Below are 20,173 nucleotides of genomic sequence, written 5' to 3' on the forward strand. Positions count from 1 at the left end.
GCCTGACGTTTTGAGTCTCTAGAAACACCACTTGGTGCAAAAATAAAAACGCCCCGGCATTAACGTTCATCCAGAGTTTGACAAGTTGACACGTCTCTCAAGGCTTGTCTCTTTTTGCATTGGCACTTGAGACGCACAGGAGCACGATTAGGCTCCTGATCCTCATGGAATTTCACCAGCTAGGATGAGTCAAGAAATTCGACTCAGTGACTGAGTAGGCTGAGCTTTGGAATTTGAGTTTGCAGTATCATTTAAGTTGGAGGGGCATCTGGAAGTCTGTGCTTCAAACCTCCATACAAGAGTGAGTCAGAGCAAGCTGTTCAGGGCCTTGCAGATGATGCCTCCCTTTTCTTTATGCTTTCTGCAACCCCTTGCTCCTCACAGCAGTAGTTCTAGCTGAGGGGGTGCCTTTATTACTCTTCCTTTTTTAGATTAACCCAGACAGCATATCCTGCCCTGTGAAATCCTTAGAGTGGGATTTTGAGTGGCAGCCTTTGACACTGCATAGCGGGAAACATGAAATCAGTAGACACTCAATGCACTGACCTGTATTGAACAATTTAGTTTTGGGCTATCCTGCATCAATTCCACTGTGTTAGATTTGAGAGCGGAATTGAGGGTGGTGAAGAAAGAAAGAAAAGAGGGTAGAAGAATATTTGAGTTTCATTATAGATGGAGGCAAAATTATAATCCCCAGAATTTTCAGATTGTAGAGATAAAGTGGAGTTGTTTTATTTTTAGTTTCTCAGTTCCTAAGTTAATCTAATCTAATCGTAAGTGCAGCAAAGTTGTAGGGAAGCAGTGGCCCAGTCACCGGTCTTTCCCAGAAAGAATCTCTTCTGGAAAAACATATTCAAATCTTCATAATTTTAATTCTCCACCATCACTTTTTGCAAACAAGGTCAGTCAGTATCTTGAAGGTTGGAGAGAAGGAACTTTAGTACTAATATGTTGACTGTTGAGTGTGATTGTATGCTTAAGATCAGTGTGGTACTGTAGCACTGATGGGGGACTGATTCTGGTAACATTTTACTCATTTTGATTTGGTCTAAATCTGAACTGTATCTGTCAGTTTGCCTCTGGTGATGGTGTACTCAGAAGCAATGACTGAACGAGTGAGTGTTGTTTCAGCAAATACTCTCTTGTCATTTCAGGGAGCAGCTTTTGGTTTTAATGTGATAGCTGCCAAGGCTGGAGAGCAGCTGGCTCCATTTTTGCCCCAGCTTCTTCCCCGGCTATACCGTTACCAGTTTGACCCCAATGTGGGGATTCGACAGGCAATGACCAGCATTTGGAATGCCTTGGTCACCGACAAGACGATGGTGAGTGAGCAGCAAAGTGCAGAATTGGTGGGTTTGCTGCTAGCCAGCAGTGTCTCGGAGATCCTTATTGAACAGTTGTGTCTTCTGAAAGAAGGGGCTATGCAGGAAGGGGTGAGGTATTGTCCTGCGGAGAAAGAGGCACTAAAATCTGTGGATGAGCTGGAGAGTGCACAGAGGAGGATGCTCCTATATATATGAAAGAATAATCGCAGATCTTGTTTGTGCAGCCTGCGGTAAAATTTATGATTTACTTGAATTGTAGTCTTTCCACACTTGGATATTGTTTTCATATTGCTTATGAGAAGCTCTTCAGGATTTCTTATGCCCTAAGATGCCCTTCTTAGAGCAAGAGCATCTAAATACGATTCCTCAGTTTTTAAGTGGGAGGAAGCCCATGGGAAGCAGCTTCTCTGAGACAAGTTTAAGAATAAATGATTTTTGTGAGATGCCATTGCTGTAAATCTGTGCTTGCTGCTGCATCTAAACAGTTCAGTTGATAAAGGACTGAGGGACTTCCTCTTTTCTTGTCTTCTCTGTCACATTAAGCCCTCAAGCGGTGCAGGAAATGGCATGTTTAAAGCAAAGTCAGAGTAAGTTTGCATGGGGTCAGATCTGGGAATTATTAATTCATCTCCTGTGGCTACAAGCAGGTTGTGCTGTTCAAAAGAAACTTGTCTTCTTCACAGTACAAGACAAGGATGAATTGTCCATGCTTGTTTCATTATTTTGCCTTTTTTTCTAATAATAGGTTGATAAGTACATGAAGGAAATTCTTGAGGATTTGATCTGTAACCTAACCAGCAGTCTGTGGAGGATCAGGGAGTCCAGGTATTGCTAGAAAAAGTAACATATTTTTCTTTTGAACTCTGTTCTTTTCTTCATCACAAATCTGTTAACTTGAAGAAGTTGAGGGGGGGAAAGAGGACACATCCTTTCATCAAGATAGAGCCTGGTCTAGTAGTCTGCACTTGAAGTGTAATAAAATCTTGAAGCTATTTGCTTCATTGAGCCTGAAATTTGTTATTGCATGTGGCTTGAAGGTGATACTAAACAGCATTTGCTGAAGGAGGAGTTCTCTGGTCACAAAGTTCTTGCCTGTCCTTGGACCTGAAATATTGCTTAATATTAGAAAACCTTGGCAGTGTGGCTGTATACATACTTGGCAGCAGGGTGCCAGTCTATATCCCATTTTTATTAAATTGTTTTTTTATTTATAATGATTTGTAGTTATACTGTGTTGAAAACTTCCATTTTAATTTCAGTCCTAGATTTTAGACCATTTTGGTTTGGTTTTGTCCTGTACTCACAGAAAAGCATCTGTAATGATTTTGTAATTGGAATGTTTGCGACAGCAGTTTCCACCACAACAGCCTTTCTCACTTGCTGTCACTCATGTCAGATTTCACCTGACTGGCTGAACCTTTTTTTTTTTTTTTGTCTACTAAAGGAGGCATTATTATGATGGTGTACATTTAGGCATGGGGAAAATAAGGAATGTGAAACAGTTCTTAGTTTTTTTTAACGGTTTGCTTATACATATGAGCATATCTGAGTATACACCTATAGCAAATAAGTACACCATATGAAGGACATAAAATCTCTTGTTTGCAGCTGTCTGGCGTTGAATGACTTACTAAGAGGAAGATCTTTGGATGACATTATAGACAAGCTTCCAGAGATATGGGAAATACTATTCAGAGTGCAAGATGACATTAAGGTAATGGAACTGATAATTGAAAGGGAATCTTCAACAGAAAGTACAGTGATCAAGCTCTAAGATGTTTAAAGAGAGATTCTCGGAGAAGTCAAGTTGAAGCCAGTGGGAGTTTTGGGGATTAAGCAGACAAATAATTCGGCAGTTAACATTTCCATGCCACCTTGGAAATTCTTCGTGTATTTTAAGTGTTGGTTTTTGTTCCTGAAGTGCTTATTCTTGATGGCTCAGCATTTTTCCTGGATATGAAAGAACTTCTAAATTTTTACCTAACTCCTGAGTATAGAAACATTTATTTTGTGCTTCATGTGTGCTTAAATGACTTGCATCTATGAAGTCAGAGTCCTCAGCTCCTTCTAGGTTTCAGCTGTGTTAATGTATTTGTCACTGAGTATACCAGATACTCAGATGGACCAGAGTCAAAATTTTTTGTGGCAAATACCATGTTACGTATTAGCCATGGGTATAGCCTTGTCAGTATGAGTGATATGAGTTAATATGAGTTGTTGTGGAGAAGTTTTCAAAATAGCAACAATGGATTGTTGACTTGTTTTTTAGGAAACTGTGCGAAAGGCAGCAGATCTCGCCCTAAAAACTTTAAGCAAGGTAAAACTTCAGCATTTGCACATGGAGACATGTATGATTTTGATGTTAGGTAATGATTCAGCATCATATTTACAGGAATGACCTGTTTACCGTAGGCTGTTGTTTTGAAAAGACCTCCAGTATGAAGTAGTTACGATAAACAGAACAGCCCCCTAGGAAGCAGTCATAAGCTTGACCATATCTTCTTCTGTACTTTTTTTGATGCTGCTTGAGGATAATGCAATGTTAAGTCTTAAACAACCAAAGGAGGGATATAATGAACTGTGTTTTTCCCTCTGTCCTTTTTGTCCCACTGGGGATGGTATTCAAGGAAATTTCATACAACTTCAAGTCCAACTGATGTAGTTGACCAAGCCCAGTGGAACCTTAACTGGTGTGAAACAAAGTAATCGACTCTGGACTTCACACTCTGGTGCTGTTAGTGACAGTGTAGTATATGTATCACTTAATATTTTGTTTGGTATTCCTTTCACAAAGTCAGATCAGTGGAAATGGAAACAGATCTTAAAAGCTGTGTGTGAAATCACAACCTTCATGGTGCATGCAGTGTGACATTTCAATGGCGCAAGTTGTGATCTTGTTCCAAAATGTTGCAATTGCAGAATCTCTTCTGACCTGGGCCTTTTCTGCCTAGTGGAATATTTGAATCCATGTGGCTGAGAGGCTGTCCCTTAACTGAGAGGTCATTTGGTCTGTCTCATCATCTGGATACACGTCAAGGCCTGCTAAGTTCTGAATTTGGCTTTTCTGGAAGCTGACTCTAGCTCCTTTTCTGGATGTGACTTGGCTTAAGTACCTCCTGGAGAGGAGAATGAAAATATAACAGAGCCTTTGTTTGGCTTTGAGCAGTTGCTGTAGTTGCCATTGACTTCCTCTGTTGGAAGGAAAAGGTGCTTTAATGTAATCTGAGCAGATTTGTACATGCTTCCAACGTGGATTCTCACTTGTCCCCAGGTCTGTGTGAAAATGTGTGAGCCCTCTAAAGGAGCAGTGGGTCAGAAGACGATAGCTGTATTACTCCCTTGCCTCCTAGACAAAGGGATAGTAAGCACAGTTGCTGAAGTCCGGTCTCTCAGGTTAGTTTTGCATCATATAAGTTCCCTGGGGGTTGTATCATGATTTCATGGAACATTGGAATCATAAAATGGTTCGGGTTGGAAGGGACTTCACGTATCATCTAGTTCCAAACCCATGCCATAGGCAGGAACACCTTCCACTAGACCATGTTGCTCCAAGCCCTATCCAGCCTGGCTGTGAAGAGCCACAGCATTTACGGACAGCTTATGCCAGTGTCTCACCACCCTCACAGTTGTCCCAGAGAGACCCAGCTTATTTGCTCAAGTTGCAGAATGTTCTGTGTGTTTGAAGGGGCAAGTTTCTCCTCAGGGCTGCTTTCCTGCTGAGTCGTTTTCTCACTGAGTTCAAACAGCAGCCCCAAAAGCTGTACGCATCTTTTGAAAGTATCTGGCCTCTCTGAAAATGCCCAGATTCAGTTCCCAGCAGGAAGTTCTTTTCTCCTTGTATGACTGGCAAACTGATCTGCAAGCAGTTTGCTGCGCTGGAGACTTATCTTCAGGACTAGCATATGTCTTCTGCTTGTAGACAGAAAGTCCCATGGTAGCTCTTGAAACAGTCAGGTTGTGAGTAATGCATCCCAGAGGCGACTGCACTTGTTCATGCTGTTCAAATACATTTTATGTCTTGTAAGGGTTCAGTGTCCCTTGATATGTAGACATTTCATAGGCTTGCCACTTTGTAACCTTGTTTAGTCCTTCATTTGTGTGAAAGACAGGCTGGAAAATTGAGGCCAGATGTATGGCTGGTCTTTGCAAAAGTAATTTTCTTTTATTGAACTTGATTATGCAGGAAGGTTAGAGAGCTCCTAACACATTATAATAAATACTACTTGAATTTTTTAATCCCTTTTGAAGATAGGAAAACCCTGTGTCAAAATGCAGCCTGAGAGATGTGGTGAGTCTGAAACTGACACATGGTATTTGAACAGATCATTGTAATTTGTTTTTCTTGGGCAGAGATAGTGGATATCTCTGGGATGACTTTGCCCAGAGCTTCTTTAAAACATGAAAATGTGTTAATTCTTCTTACACCTGTCTGTGGTACTGCCTCTTTGCCCATTCCTTTAATGATACCCTGACCAAAGTAAGCAATCTCTGCAAAGTGTAGCATCAGTTGGAAGCTCAGGGCTAGGATATTATTTTGCTTAAGCAGAAAAATACACAGATTTTTGTTTGCAGGTGGATTTATATTGGTGTATCTGAGATTTGTATTGGCCTTTTTGTTGGTACTGGATTAGAGTAAATCAGAGTGGTTTCTCAGCTAAGTCTGTGTTTCTGTGTTAACCTTCCCTTTGATCTTTTTCTAGCATAAACACTCTTGTGAAGATCAGTAAAAGTGCTGGGTCTATGCTGAAACCTCATGCACCAAAACTTATCCCAGCTCTGCTGGAATCCTTGAGTGTGCTGGAACCTCAAGTCCTCAATTATTTGAGTCTTTGTGCAACGGAGCAGGAGAAAGTAAGTGCAATTGCTATGGGAAAGTATCAACAGAACAGAGATGACAAAGATATAAGCTTCGTTTGGTAAACAGAAAAATAGCAGATTTGGTTGAGGGGTGTTCAAGAGAAAAAAGAGAAACAGCTAGTAAGTTACTAATAAAGTTTGGTCATTGGAATATGGCTGGACAAATGTGGGGTTTAGTTTTTTGTTTGCCTTTTTTTTTCTTTTTTTTAAAGGGTTGTGGGTTTTTTTTATTTGCTAAACCACCACATTTCAGAAACTGAAGAACAGTCTTAGAACTGTTGTTAGATGTCACTTCACTCCATGTACAGCTGTGAAACAGTCAAAGAGACAGTCTGTAATAATTATGTGGAATGCACCTGGACTGTCAAATTTCTCTGTTTTTCCCAAAAGATTAGCTGCAGAAGTTCTGGTAAATTAGATGTGCTATAGCACTGTGGGCTGGAGGTGGATGTTGTCAGCACTGTGTCCTTTAATCTCTGTCAAAGAACTGTATTAATCAGCAGCAGTCTAACGGGAAAGTGAGTGAAACCCACTGTTCAGAAGCAAATTTAGCTAATTTCATTCTCATGTACTCTAGCTAGAACATCCTTCTGCCTCTGAAAGGGAGGCTTTCGTAGTCTGTAAACATAATGTCTTTCTGTCTATATGCATCTGAAATGGAATTTGGTTTGAGTTTGTGAGGTAGCAAGTTTCAGCTGATGTTGCCCTTTCCACTGTTTTCATGTTGAGTTTACATTTGATTTTGGGTTCCCCCCCCTTTTTTTTTTTTGTTTTTTAATCTCCAGACTGCAATGGATAGTGCCAGACTTAATGCTGTCAAGTCATCTCCCATGATGGAAACCATTAACATGGTAAGTACCTGATTGAGAAGGGTTCCACTATAAGGTAAGTTGTAGGAGAAGAGTATGAATCAAAGGGAAGCTTTGCAGAATACCTCTTCAGGGTTCATTTTGTTGTCATATCTGTATGTGGATGGCTGTCCACCTTCTTTTTCATGTGCTGATTTATTTCATCCCAATGCCACAGCTTGTTCCTCAGATCAGTTGTGAATAATCTTGGCTCCATTTGGTGTCACATGGGTTGTTTCTACACCCGTAGACCTGCCTGTCTTGATGAAAGGGACATCTTTCAAGTGTTTTAATTTGAATGGGGGCTCAGTTGGTTCTGGATTATGCTGGCTGCTATTTCTCTTTTTCTCTGGCCCTCATTTCCACAATCAGCTTCTCACCTGGGTCTCCAACTGGTGATAGTTGTTGCTCTTAAGGTATATATTGCTGTCTAGCCCTTGCCTCATGGTGCCTTAAGATAATCCCTACCCGGGCCTTGCCAATGTTTTGATGGGGGAGATACTTAGAAGAAATGCTGATATCATTGAAAGCACTGTCAGTAGCTGGTGTTCGGCACCAGGGTTTCCAGCTGCTGGAGGAGGAGTTGCTGATGCCCAGACAATGTGCTGTGGTGTTTGTCTTGGCAGAGCTCCTTAGCCTCTGTAAGAGCCTGTCCCTTCCCAGAGAAAAGGCAGCTCTTTTCTGCTGAGGCACTGCTCACAGCCAGGGGCATGCAAGCAAGCAGGAGGTGCAAGCACTATTAAGAGAAGCATAGTCACCAGAGCTATTCTTTGTTTCCTGTGCTTATGGAAAAGTAACAGCAGCAAGTCCTGTACCGAGCAGCATGTGAAGCTGAGTCTGGTGTCAGGTGGGGTGCTCTATAAACAGTGTGTAAAGTGGCTGGGAACGAAAGGACCTGTGTAAAAGTGTACTCACTGCCATCCTGCAGGCTACAGCGGCTGCTGCTGCCCCTCCGCCAGACTGTGGCTCTCTCCTGCCAGCCCTGGGGCAGTTGTGCAGCCCTGATAGTGCTGGGGATCTCTTAAGAGAGTGGAATGATAGTATGGCTTTCCTGGAGTAGTGTGAAGATATCCTGGTTTATGACTAACCTTCTGTCTATTGCTCTATATTCTGGGGCTGGCTGGGACATTGTAAAGGATTATTCCTTTCACTATATTGGTGCAGGAGGGGAAAGTGACAGCTGATGGGATATCTGAAGCTTTCAGTTATTATGTGATCCTTGCATTTGCTAGAGGATGGATCTCCCCTCTGCAGACAGTGTGCTACAGAGAGTGCTGGCTATACGAAGCTTTCTGTTTTGCCCGGTGGCATTTTAGGTATAGGAGTTAGAAGTGATACCAGTATAGTACCAGTAACACTCTTGTACCTTTGTCATTTATACCGCTTGTTTTGTCTTGACCTGTTTAAAAATTGCCCTAACTAGATTTGTTTCATCATCTAGTTTGGATATGTTATTTTTTCAGGGTTTCAGACAGTTCTGGAAATGCTGGGTTTGTCCTGAGATGTGCGCACCTTTGCATCTCTTTCCCTCCCCAAAGAGAGTTCTTGCTAGTGTGTTACTTTCAGCTTTCTAAACAGTTGGAGTGCAGGGAAGCATCAGTTCTAGCAAATAGTAATTTTGGCAGGGTCATCTCAGCACAGAAGTGGCACAAGAGAATCTGTGTGGTGAAAGCCAATTTGTGGTGCCTTTTTCCCACTGTACAGCAAACTCTCACAATTCAGCTAAAGACCTTCACCTAAAGGCAGGCCTCAGCTGAAAGTAGACCAGCTTCAGACTGCCACTATTACCTTTCTTTTTCTTTTTCCCCCTTCCACCACCCTTTTCCCCGCTCCCTGGTCCCTTGCCTTTCTCTAGAGCTTGCAGTATTTGGATGTTTCTGTCCTGGGTGAGCTGGTTCCTCGGCTGTGTGAGCTGATCAAAAGTGGAGTAGGCCTTGGCACAAAGGTATGTCTGTGACTTTAGTACTCCATTTGGGAACAGAGAAGGAAACACAAGCAGTATCAACGTAAATATGCTTCTTTTGACTGTCTCTCTTAAAGCAACAGCTTGGGATTGTGCTGGAGTCTTTATATCTGGGTCTCAAGCCACCTACATTACTACCAGACTTGTAATTTTCTGAGTATGTGCTGCCTTAACCTCCCCTAGGCTATATAGCTGTTGTGCTCTGTAACACTTGAGCGCAGAAGGTTGTTCTTGGTCCCTGTATGTATTCCAGGACCATCTGTCCTGAGCGTAGGTCCTGGTAACCTTTTTACTACTTAATTCAATTCTTGTAATTCATTTGTTGCAAACAGTTTTTCTGCTTCCACTGTTGGCTCCCAGCTTATCAGGGGAGAGGCTTTGTGGGCCTAGATCATGTCATAAGAATGTGTATAACACTGCAGAAAGTATCAACAGAAATAGCCAGGGGCTAAGACTGTTTCATCTCACCTTTATTTTCCCTTGCAATCTTCCAGGGAGGCTGTGCCAGTGTAATCGTGTCTTTAACCACACAGTGTCCTCAGGACTTAGCACCTTATTCAGGTGAGGTTTGTTTCTGGTGTCAGGCTTTAAAGGTACTTTTGTGTTGCTGTTCTGTAGGTATTATTTCCTCCCTACTGGCCCTTGATTTTATCACATGAATGACCTTTACCTGTGTATTTTCCTCAGAGAGCTGTTTGCAGTTGCAGTTTGTATGAGACTGGCATGCTGGGGGTAGGTCCTTTGGATGTTAAGTACCTCATCAAGTTGAAAGAAGAGCAGGGAGGGATTTGAGGGAATTCTCTAGGGCCCAGCAGGAACAAACAGAATTTTCTCTAGACTTTCTTGGAGCAGACAAACAATGCAATGCTATCAATAGCACTTGTTTCTTCAACTTGAGCTATGGGGGAACCATAAATAGGGACTTTGCTTCCTTGGGTCTCAGTCTTCTCTTTACAATTTATTGTGATTCGATAATGGAAAGGAGGTCACCTTTCTGTTGCAAAACAGAAAGCAAGCTGACAGCATGATGAGCTGGGATGCTTGCATAAAGGAACATTACCAGTCAAAGTGTGCAGTTTGCGGCTTTCAAAACGCTAGTTTCTTCTCAGTTTTGCTGTGTTACACTGTGCACTTGTTTAAACGTAAGGACTAACAGACCTATAACCCCACAAACATGTGATGAGGAAAAATGCCTAAGCTCATTCAATTAATGAAATGCAGGCTATTGTAATTCTTGCCACAGCAATAAAAATAGGATACTTATGATAAAATCTATTCCAACAGGCAAACTTATGAGTGCTTTACTTAGTGGCCTAACAGATCGCAACAGCGTGATACAGAAGTCTTTTGCCTTTGCTATGGGGCACCTAGTCCGGGTGAGTTGGGGTTTAAGGCAGTTTTAAGTTTAATTTTATTTTTTTGTTGTTGGCTGGGCTTTTCTAAAGTGTTGGAGTAATCTAAGTCTCTCCCTGTTACAGACTTCCCGAGACACTAGCACTGAGAAGCTGCTGCACAAACTCAGCAGTTGGTACATGGAGAAGGAAGGTATGTTGCTTTGGGGGTGTTCAGTTACAGAATACAGTGCAGAAAGGTTCCTGGTCATAGCAAAAGCTGGTAAAGAAACATTTCTATATTGTGATGCTGTTTCACTGGCTGAGTAATTCCCATGCGTCATTATACAATATTGTGCATCCCTCTGCTTCCCAAGAAGCAGACGAAGCAGTTAAAGGAAATCCTGCTTCCCAGTAATAATGTGTGACTGCTTTGCTCCTTCAGAGCCAGTTTACAGGACAGGCTGTGCTTTAACTGTGCATTCTATGGGACGCTACAGCCCAGATGTAGTGAAGAGCCATGCCAAACATGTGCTGCCATTGGCTTTTCTTGGCATGCATGAGCTTCCTGATGAAGAGAAAGGAGAGAAAGAGAATTCTACTCTGTGGACTGAAGTATGGCAGGAAAATGTACCTGGTAAGTTGTTTTAGGAGCAGTAAAAGCTTTCTGGGAAGCATGGGGCAAGAAATATGCTTTCTGGGAATCCATTTTGGAAATACAGAATTCTTGTGGCAAAAGGTTTGGGTGGTCTGTTTCCATTTTCTTTCTTGCTAAAGATGTCATGTATGAGTTTCAGCAGGTTAGCTTCTCTGTGGCTATTTAAAATAATTACAGAGGTGTGATTGCTGAGGATACACAGGCACAGTTAGAAGTATTCTAAGACTGTGAAGCACTGAATGTCACTGTAACATGTCCCTGATTGTGGCACAGAGAGCTGGACAGCTTTGGAAATTTTGATGCCAGCCTTTAAGGGTTGCTTTGCACACCCTGAAGTTATAGGAGGCTTTGGCCTGTGTCTCAGGTTGGAGATCTGTGTGGAGGTGCCTGTGGCTTTAACCTCAGTGAATGAATCTGAGCTAAAGAAGGGCTATTTTGCTATACTTTATGCATGTGGAAGGAGATCTGGATGCATGGTGAGATGGTTTTGCTGGTTCCTTCTCTGACCTGATTCTTGGATCTGGTCCCTCAGATTACTTTTCAAGTGTCTCGGAATGTAACTGGGAGGAATTCCTCACCCCATTGCCTGAAGCAGGCCTGGCTGATACATTTCATCCACCCGTTTCCCCCCAAAATAAAGAAAAAACCCAAACCTGTAACTGCTTTTTCTGCCTTCACTCACAACCACCCCCCACCCCCGCAAAAAAAAAAAAAAAATCAGGTTTTTGTTTGTTTCACAGCACAGTTACAGTTTTCCTGTTTGATGTGCAGGTACACAGGGTGGCATCAGGCTGTACATGCAGGAGTTGATAACCATTACCCAGAAAGCTCTGCAGTCCCAGTCCTGGAAGATGAAAGCCCAGGGAGCAGCAGCAATGGCATCAATTGCTAAGCAGACAGGCTCCCTTGTACCACCACATCTCGGCATAGTGCTGTCAGCACTGCTGCAAGGCCTGCCAGGGAGAACCTGGACTGGGAAGGTAAGAAAGGAAGTGTCACCTCATGGATCACTGAGCACCAGCATGCAGCCCTTGAGCCAGGACACATAACATTCTGTGCTGCAGGGCAGCATGTGTAGGAACTCTGGCTTAGGAGGTCTGCCTTTTGCCCTGTATTCGTTCAGCAGATACAAAAATGACAGGGAAAACAAGTATGTGGTGTTCATATTGCTTTAGGATTTCGGTTCCACTTAAACTACTTGCTCTGCGCCATATTCTAGCGTTGAGGTGTCCTAGCTTCTGCTCAGAGGTGCTGCAAGGCAATTTTCCACTGCTAGTTCAGTGCAGATGGAATGCCAAGTCCTCTGCAGCCTCTACAGCAGGAGTAGCGCTTTTTCTCTAGGCTGGTGTCATAGAAATATTCCCCCACCACCTCTCGCACCAGAGTGCAAAGGCTTTCCCTGCGCAGCAGGACTGTGCCATTTGGTTGCGTGGCATTTCTCAGTGGTATCTGTTTTATTCATTGCAGGAGGAGCTGTTAAAGGCCATTGCCAGTGTCGTCTCTGCATGCAAGTAAGTGGTACTCTTAGGATCTGGGATCTCAAAAAGGAAGTTGTTGTACAGTGTTGCCCGTGTGGTGCTAAGGAGACTATACATTTGTGAACACCATCGTTATTTCCCATCAGCTCAGGAGGAATCTGCTCCGCTTGCCAATCTGTGGGTCAGTGGTGAATGCTGAGAGGGGCAAGTGATGCTTCAGAGAGACCTGCAGAGATAAATGGTTGATTTAGGGCAAAGAAGAGGATGTTGAGAGGTGAGAATTACTAAAAAGAAAGAGGAGGCTAAAGGGAAGGATAGACACATTAAAGGCTAAAAGAGAGGAAGAGGTAGAAGAAGAGGAAAGGCAGGGAAGTATGTTGGAAGCATGTGAGTGAAGACAAAGAAATGAGGGAGGACAGGGTAAGAGCGAAGAAGAGGATCAGACTGTAACTTCAGTTACAGCTGTCGGTAGGCACCCCTGTGCCTAGACACAAGAATTGCCTCCTAGGTATGGGAAAAGCATTGTTTGGGAGGGGATTACTGTCAGTCTGATAGTTCGTGTGTGCCTTGTATTTCAGTGCAGAGCTACAGAAGTCAGTGCCTGGCCAGCCCCCCATCAGTGATATTGTCCAGGCTGTCCTGAAAGAATGTCGGAAAGAGAACCTGAAGTACAAGATGGTGGCACTGCGCTGTGCAGCTGGGGTGCTGCAGGCAACAAAGGAAGACCGGTTCCAGGAGCTGGCAGATATCGTCTTCCCCATGATAAAGAAGGTGACAGTTCAGCTTGCTGAATTTTCCCTCTTTCAAAACAAAACACCCAAGTGGTGATGACAGTCTGGCTGATGCTTGGATTCATGCCAGGTTTCTGGCCAGAAGGCTGATGATGTGTGGAATACCCCACACTCAGCCAGTGGGTCTGAATGAATACCAGACTGCTGATGAGCCGCTGGGGGGTTGTACCTGTGTGGCCCATATTATAAATTGGCCCAACTGCTCTCTAGGCAGAGTCCTTCCCAGCACTGCCCTGATCCTGCCTGTGGAACTAGATGATCTTAAGGTCCTTTCCAACCCTAACTGTTCCGTGATTCTGTGATGCAGCATTAAAAGTTAATTCCTGGCTGCTCTGCAGGCAGCAAGAGACTCCTAGGAAGTTGTGTAGAGTGCTGCTGTTGAGTATCAGCAGTGCTTTGCAGCTCTTCAAGAGGGACTTGAATAGCACAGGCAGATGTTTGGGTGCAGGGCCACGGAGCCTGCTGTGCACTTCTGCAGGCTGCCAGTATCACCAGAGCTACCAGTGGCCAAGGGGGCCTGTGCTTCATCTATGTGGGGGCACTGTCTAGGTGCAAGGACTGGCATGCACAGACTGCAAGGGAAGACTGAATGGCACTGAAGTGTGTGGCTGACCTTCCCCTCATCCTTCTGTTGATCATACCTTTCCCTCATGCCCTCTGCAGGATTCTCTTGAGAACTTGGGCACGGGTTTACCAAAGCATGATGAAGAGGATGAGGAGACAAGGGAGAAAGAATTGCAGGTGGAGTCACTGATCTGTGCCTTCGAGACCCTGGGCAAAGCCTGGCCGAGGAGCCCAGAGACACAGCGTAAGTCAGCTAATGGTGTGCAGAGCAGGCTTTCTTGGCTCAAACTGTTTCTTCTTGAAGTTGAAAGGGGGAGGAGGGCGAGACCTGGGGATCATGCAGAGGGAGTGGGGAGGCTTTTGAAAAGGTGCAGGATCTCGCTGCCTGCAGCTTGCAAGATCAGTGAGAAAGCCGCCCCAGCAGCTTTCACACAGAACAGCCCATCCTTGAGGAAATCCTTCACTGTTTTAAATCCACTCACCAAACTGTTCTGAGTTTTTGAAAATATACAGGGTGCCTAAGGTGGCTTGGCTAGTCAAGCAGCTAGTTCTGCTGCTCACATTTATGTTTGCATCAAAGTTGGTACATGGTGAAGGAACTGGGTATACATGAAGAAAACACATGGTTGCTCTCCTTAGCTTGCCAGAATGTGTGATGCAGCTGTTTTATCTCCCAGTGCTCATAATGAGTGTTGATGTGGTGAAGATTTTCAGGGTCACGTGTTGCAGAACGTTGTCTTGGTTATACGCAGTGACTAGCTTGATCTCACTTGGAGAGGAGCACAAGGAACACCTGGGAGACAGAGCAGGAGGTGTTTTCCTTTTGCCTTTCCTTGTGGTAACACAATGACATCCTTATTTCTCTGTAGGCTGCTATCGCCAAGACTTTTGCAAGTTAATGTGTGACCGTCTGAAACTCAGCACATGGAAAGTGCAGCTTGGAGTGTTACAAGCCATGAATGCCTACTTTAAAGGGTAATTCTCCTTTCTGCATTCCACTTTGATGTTTCTTTTCTTTGTTGCTTCAAACTGTTTAATGAAATTGAGGATGATTTTGGATTCTCAGGAAGTCGAGCAGACTTCTGACAGTGATTTTTCATTTGACAGGCTATTGCTGTTTGATAAGGAACACTTAGACCCTGTGGCTTTGACAGAAATACTGTTGGAAACCTGTTCATCGATCACCCATTCTTTAGGTAAATGGACTTTTCCTGGTTTGTGGTTGATGATGAATTGCTTGTCAGTTGGGGGTTGACTGGTAGTGGAACTGCAGAGTAAGCATAAGCTATCAGAGATAATATTTTGATTTTCCTTGCACTTTGTGGCAATTCTGATGTTGCAGTACCTGTTCAAGACAGTACTATTCAGGATGCTGTGCACAGGGAAGTAAACTCCTCAGGTGCAGGAGAGTTTTGAAAGGGTAGAGAGAGGCAGACAGCAGACTGTGCAGCCTCTCAGGAGTGCAAATCAGAAACATAGTGATTTCTTTGATGCAGAAGATGGACCCTACCAAATCAAGCTATTGCTGATGTGATGAAACAAATTTTTCTCCTCCACAGTTCAGACTTCTTGCATACACATGCATTGGAGATGCCCAAAAGTTTCTTGGGCAGTGCATGAAGCTGCAAGGTTTTGAGGCAGTTTGTGCTCTCCCTGAGGAGAGCACCCAGTGGTGATATGAGTGCTACCTATAATGTCATGTTGACAGCCATGGGGCCCTTTAGGACTTTGGTAGCATTCCCACTGGTCCTGTGACTGTGTAACCCTAAGTCTTCTCATACGTGCATTGTGGCTCTGGTTTCTGGTATGTCTAAAGGCAGCACCTACTTCAGAGGTGGCTATGGATCCACTGAACCCTTTGCAGAAAGTTTCTCTCAACTATCAGTCCTTCTGAAATGAGACTTAAATGAGATTTTAGCTCAGGACATTCAATAATTTTTTGTGACAAGCTTATGCTTGATGGCATAGGGTTTATTTATGCTCCCTTAATCACAGAATCATAGAATAGTTAGGGTTGGAAAGGACCTTAAGATCATTTAATTGCAACCCCCCTGCCGTGGGCAGGGACACCTCACAGTAAACCACGTCACCCAAGGCTCTGTCCAACCTGGCCTTGAACACTGCCAGGGATGGAGCATTCACAACCTAAATCTGAATGGTTTATAGCCATTACAATTTGCCAAAAAGTCTGTTACGCACAGAACTTGTTTGTGATCACACTGCGGCTATGCCAGTGTTGTTCCTTTTCAACATATGTAAGGAAGAGTAGTTCTGTGGTAATGGGAGGTGATGCACAAAGTCTGGTTGACTTGTCAACCTCTAGTCAGCCATTTTCTGCCATTCAAATACATCTAAGTGAGCAGTGCAGATGGCCAGCACAAATGAGTTCAGTGAGCTGTGCTAATAAATGTTTTTTGGAGACTACAGTTGAGAGTGCTCTTTGTGCCTTTGGTTCTGAATGTGGTTTTGGGTTTTTTGTTACTGGCTGTTTTTTCAATCCCTTAGAAAACAAAAGCTACACGTCCATAAGAACAGAAGCTTTGACTGTGATAGAACTGCTGCTCACCAAACTGCAAGGTGAGATGCTTTGCTCACCAGCTGGGAGTGCTGCTGTTTGGTAAAGAAGGCACCTGGCTGTGTGGCCTGGAACCCTGGACAGATGCTGCTACCTTCTGCTTACAGCACTGGGTGATTCTGGGGCAGTTGGGACTTGGGAATCCTGTGCTTGGTGACTTGGGAATCTTTGAGAGCTTTAAGTAACTGTGGATAAAGCCAAAGTCTAAAGTACTCCAAGGATACTCCTTGGGTGAGGAAAATGTCCAACAGGGAGCATCCTGGAGAGCACACAGGGCAGTTTTTACTCAGATTCTGCTTTGTGCAAGCACCATAGAGGGGAGAGCTCCTGTTTGTGCAAAAGCAGAATTTTTACCCTCTCGGCACCAAGTTTAGTTCCTCATTGTTATTTAGGATTTAAGTCTTGCAGAATTTACTTCAGAGAATGAATCTACTTAGGTCTCAAGGTCATGTGTGTCTGCAGCTGTCCTGTTCAATGTTTCCTTTGGATTTCTGTTACACACTTTGTGTTTCCTTTATTCTAGCAGAATTCTTACATTACGTAAAGGAATTGTTAATTGGGAAACATTTGGTTCTTCAGGTCCTTGTTTTTGCATTTTACAGGATTAGACAATCCAGCCTAGTCTAACTGGGCATGACTCCCTGTGCTGGAGGCAGCATGTGCACTGGAGTTGAATTTGGAAGTGCTGAAGCAGTCAGTCACTCTTTCAGCCTGCCTGGGGATGGAGGTTACCTTTTGATTTTTTTGGCATTCTGGTATTCATGTCCAGTGTCTGTCTTTATCTACACAGAAACTCAACAGTGGGAAAGCCTGACACCAGAAAGCACAGAGCACCTCATTCGTTCATTGTCTACGATGGCATCAGATAGCAGACCCGAGCTGCAAGAGAAGGCATTTATATTGAAGAAAACACTTGAAAGTCTTGACTAAGCTGTAAAACACAAACTACAAAGTGCCATGTAAAACAAAAACAAAAGAGTGCAGTGGTCTGAAAACCAAGTGGGGAAAATGAAGTTTATTCTGTAGCATGCATCATTCCTGGCCAAAATAAAAAATGCCTTAAATTCTTTTCCCCGTTAGTGTTTTTTTACTAAGCTGATGGTTAGTTGTTTATCAGTAAATACCTCTAATGATCTGCCCTAGAATGTTTTTAAGTGTGCAACATAAAAATAGTTGAGGGCAAGATTTTTTCTTTTAAATCGGCAAAAGAATGTTGCTCAGATCCCCTTTGTCCTTCAGAGGAATTGTTGAAAAACCACCAGCACAGGCAGTGAAAAGCGTATTTGATTCTCACGTCATGTGTGGTCATCTGTTACCTGGTGTCTAAACAGTAAATCTTTGGGACTCTGCAGCAGAGCTGAGGTTTGTTATCTATAAAGAATTCAGTTCTTCCCCTGATGAAGCCTGTGTTAAGCGCTGGTGGCTTCATCTGACCCCCACCTCTGCTTCTCCTGCTTGCTCCTCCCTTGCAGCCCATTGTCTGTGAGTTACGAAAGGCAGAGTACTGTTAACTTCTCTCCTTCCTTGTTCTCTGACCTCAATGTGGATTTACAAAGACTATGCCTTCCCCAGCTGGCAACCTCGGCCTCCCAGACTTTAAATCAGAACTTGTTTCCTCAAAGGATGCACAAGAGAGCACTTTACTGAGCTTTGTGGGATGAAGTTGGGCCTAGTTGGTACCCAGATGGAACACTGCTCTTCTCAAAATTGTTTTGCATGGACACTCCAGCTGCAGGATTAAAAAAAAAACAAAACAAAAAAAAAACAAAACAAAAAAAGGCAGTCTTTTCTAGATGTTTTTGAAGAGTGTATGGAGTTTGCAATGACAGTTTTTTAATAGTGGTAGTGTTTTATTCCCTTCCTGTTTGTAACCGTTCTTGCTTTGGAAACCTGTAATGATTTAGACTTGTCAATATTTGTAAGAAACTGAATCATCTGTCATTTCTCAGCAGCCCAAGTCATGCTGGTTGCTAGCAAATACCTTTTAATTTGCACTTAAGAAGAAAAAGTATATCTGCATTAACATGGAGTAAAATTGCTATATGATGGTGTGGCCATGCTGCCCGTCTCCTTTTATTTTTTTTATTTTGCCCTTCTTGGAGAAAAGACAAACCTGGCCACTATAGCAACAGACCTTTAATAGTGTAAAGTTAGCACTGCACCGTAATCTGACCAGTATCTGTACAGCTTCTTGGGGATAAATGCTTTGCTGATGGTGAAATAAAATCATTAGTGTGGGCAATATCGTGTCAATGGCTTTCAGCAAAGGAAAGCTTCTTTTCTTGTAGTCTGCAGCTCCTTTCAGATCTGATCTGTCACGGGGAGGACTGCGCGGATGATGTCACATTTCCTCCGTGAACACAGAATCAGGTATGCAGTACCTACTTTTCCCTCAGGTACCACTTCCCATTCAGAGTTTTCTGGTACTGTAACGGTCTCGTTGTCTGACTTGCTCCCCACAGAAAGGGAGGAGTGCAACTCATGCACGCCTGGTAAGAAAACATCAGCAGGAAATGGGCAGAGCTGTCCCACTGTGGCTCTCGTGTAGCAGAAACCTCAGCGAGCACTATTGCATTGTACACTAAAACTGGTCAGTGGACAACTCCATGGTGCTGGGAGCTGGTGCTATAACACATTTTGATTTACACCTTGTTGCAGGGAGCTGCTCTTTGTTTACCTGTAGTTTGAATTATTGAGCACAGTGTACATTTTAAAATTTTTTTGGGCAAGTCACTTTGCAGTATCTTTAAAAACTTGCTTACCATGACATGCAGTGTCATGAGTGCTCATTCTTTTTGTATTAGATAAATATTACCAGTGATGCTTTGCTGTAGCAGTTCATTGTCTGACTCGTTTTTTTTTTTGTATTGGTGAGTGACAGTAACAGAAAAGGAAGCGCCTCCACATCTCTGGTATTTTGAGTGGTCACTGTGGACTGGAGTATTCAGAGGCAATGCCTAGTATGGTCAGATGACCATAAGCAGAATAACTAATTGTTGTCAATAGCAACCTGAATTTCTCTATTGGGGATTTACACTAAAGGGAAGAGCATATTCTAGGAACTGTACAAACAGCTGGATTGATGGCTCTGGCCAAGAGCATTTAGGAAGGTTAGAGATGATATCACACTCTCTGGATCACAAAGCAATATGTCTTTCTCGTGATTACAGAACAGATGCAGAGCTCCTCTCTAAAGCATGTGCCTATACACAAAACCTACCTGTACAAAAGTTAATTCAGTCAGAGGTTTGATATCTACCCCCCTCACATTTGTAAACTTGACAGGATTTAAAAAAAAAAAAATAGATGTGGCCTTCCTAGAGTTTTTCCTCTAAAAGTGATTGCACTATGTAAAACACACTGTACATTGCCCATTGCGGGCATTTCTTGTGCTGCTGCAATGCTTTGTATACCTGGAGTGCAGTGTGCGGACCTGACTCTAGCACTTGCTGTTGCTTAAATGGATGTATATTGAGAAAAGTTTTCTAATGTTGCAAGATCTCCATAAAATTCACTGCAGTCTGTACTGTCAAAGTATGTGAATGATTGACTGAAAGAAAACCCTCCTGCTTACCAAAAAGGTGAAATTAAATAAAAGCTGCATGACTTGTTCCTGGAAGTGACTGGTACTGGTTTTTCTCCCAGTATAGTATTTTACATTATCCTTGTGGGCATTGTGTTCTGCTCTGCCCTGACCTACCCTCCCTCAGGCTGCTTGCCTAAAGATGCGGTGATGGGTTTAAGCTGACAAAGGGGAGATTTAGGTCAGATTAAGAACAAGTT

At 43.3% G+C, this 20,173-nt stretch overlaps 1 protein-coding gene across 5 annotated transcripts in view; it reads left to right on the top strand.

Annotated features, from left to right (window-relative positions):
• ECPAS (Ecm29 proteasome adaptor and scaffold) overlaps nucleotides 1-20,009 on the top strand; it is a 65,613-nt gene extending 45,604 nt beyond the window's left edge. For 4 of the 5 annotated variants that reach the window (XM_062624284.1, XM_062624283.1, XM_062624286.1 and 1 more), the window contains 20 exons: nucleotides 1,155-1,322; nucleotides 2,071-2,150; nucleotides 2,934-3,039; nucleotides 3,595-3,642; nucleotides 4,597-4,718; nucleotides 6,026-6,176; nucleotides 6,968-7,033; nucleotides 8,886-8,975; nucleotides 9,488-9,554; nucleotides 10,278-10,369; nucleotides 10,472-10,538; nucleotides 10,770-10,961; nucleotides 11,754-11,962; nucleotides 12,450-12,493; nucleotides 13,039-13,231; nucleotides 13,915-14,059; nucleotides 14,685-14,790; nucleotides 14,923-15,011; nucleotides 16,321-16,392; nucleotides 17,181-20,009. In XM_062624284.1, the coding sequence (XP_062480268.1) occupies nucleotides 1,155-1,322; nucleotides 2,071-2,150; nucleotides 2,934-3,039; nucleotides 3,595-3,642; nucleotides 4,597-4,718; nucleotides 6,026-6,176; nucleotides 6,968-7,033; nucleotides 8,886-8,975; nucleotides 9,488-9,554; nucleotides 10,278-10,369; nucleotides 10,472-10,538; nucleotides 10,770-10,961; nucleotides 11,754-11,962; nucleotides 12,450-12,493; nucleotides 13,039-13,231; nucleotides 13,915-14,059; nucleotides 14,685-14,790; nucleotides 14,923-15,011; nucleotides 16,321-16,392; nucleotides 17,181-17,320 (2,247 nt within the window). In that variant the 3' untranslated portion in view covers nucleotides 17,321-20,009. Of the gene's footprint in view, nucleotides 1-1,154; nucleotides 1,323-2,070; nucleotides 2,151-2,933; nucleotides 3,040-3,594; nucleotides 3,643-4,596; nucleotides 4,719-6,025; nucleotides 6,177-6,967; nucleotides 7,034-8,885; nucleotides 8,976-9,487; nucleotides 9,555-10,277; nucleotides 10,370-10,471; nucleotides 10,539-10,769; nucleotides 10,962-11,753; nucleotides 11,963-12,449; nucleotides 12,494-13,038; nucleotides 13,232-13,914; nucleotides 14,060-14,684; nucleotides 14,791-14,922; nucleotides 15,012-16,320; nucleotides 16,393-16,992; nucleotides 17,120-17,180 lie in introns of those variants that run through there. The other variant, XM_062624285.1, reaches the window with a different exon arrangement.
• The last annotated feature ends 164 nt before the right edge of the window (nucleotides 20,010-20,173 follow it).

This window comes from Pezoporus occidentalis, unplaced genomic scaffold (genome assembly GCF_034315485.1).
Source record: "Pezoporus occidentalis ecotype Australia unplaced genomic scaffold, CSIRO_AGI_Poc_V1 ctg264, whole genome shotgun sequence".
NCBI classification, from domain to species: Eukaryota; Metazoa; Chordata; class Aves; order Psittaciformes; family Psittacidae; genus Pezoporus; species Pezoporus occidentalis.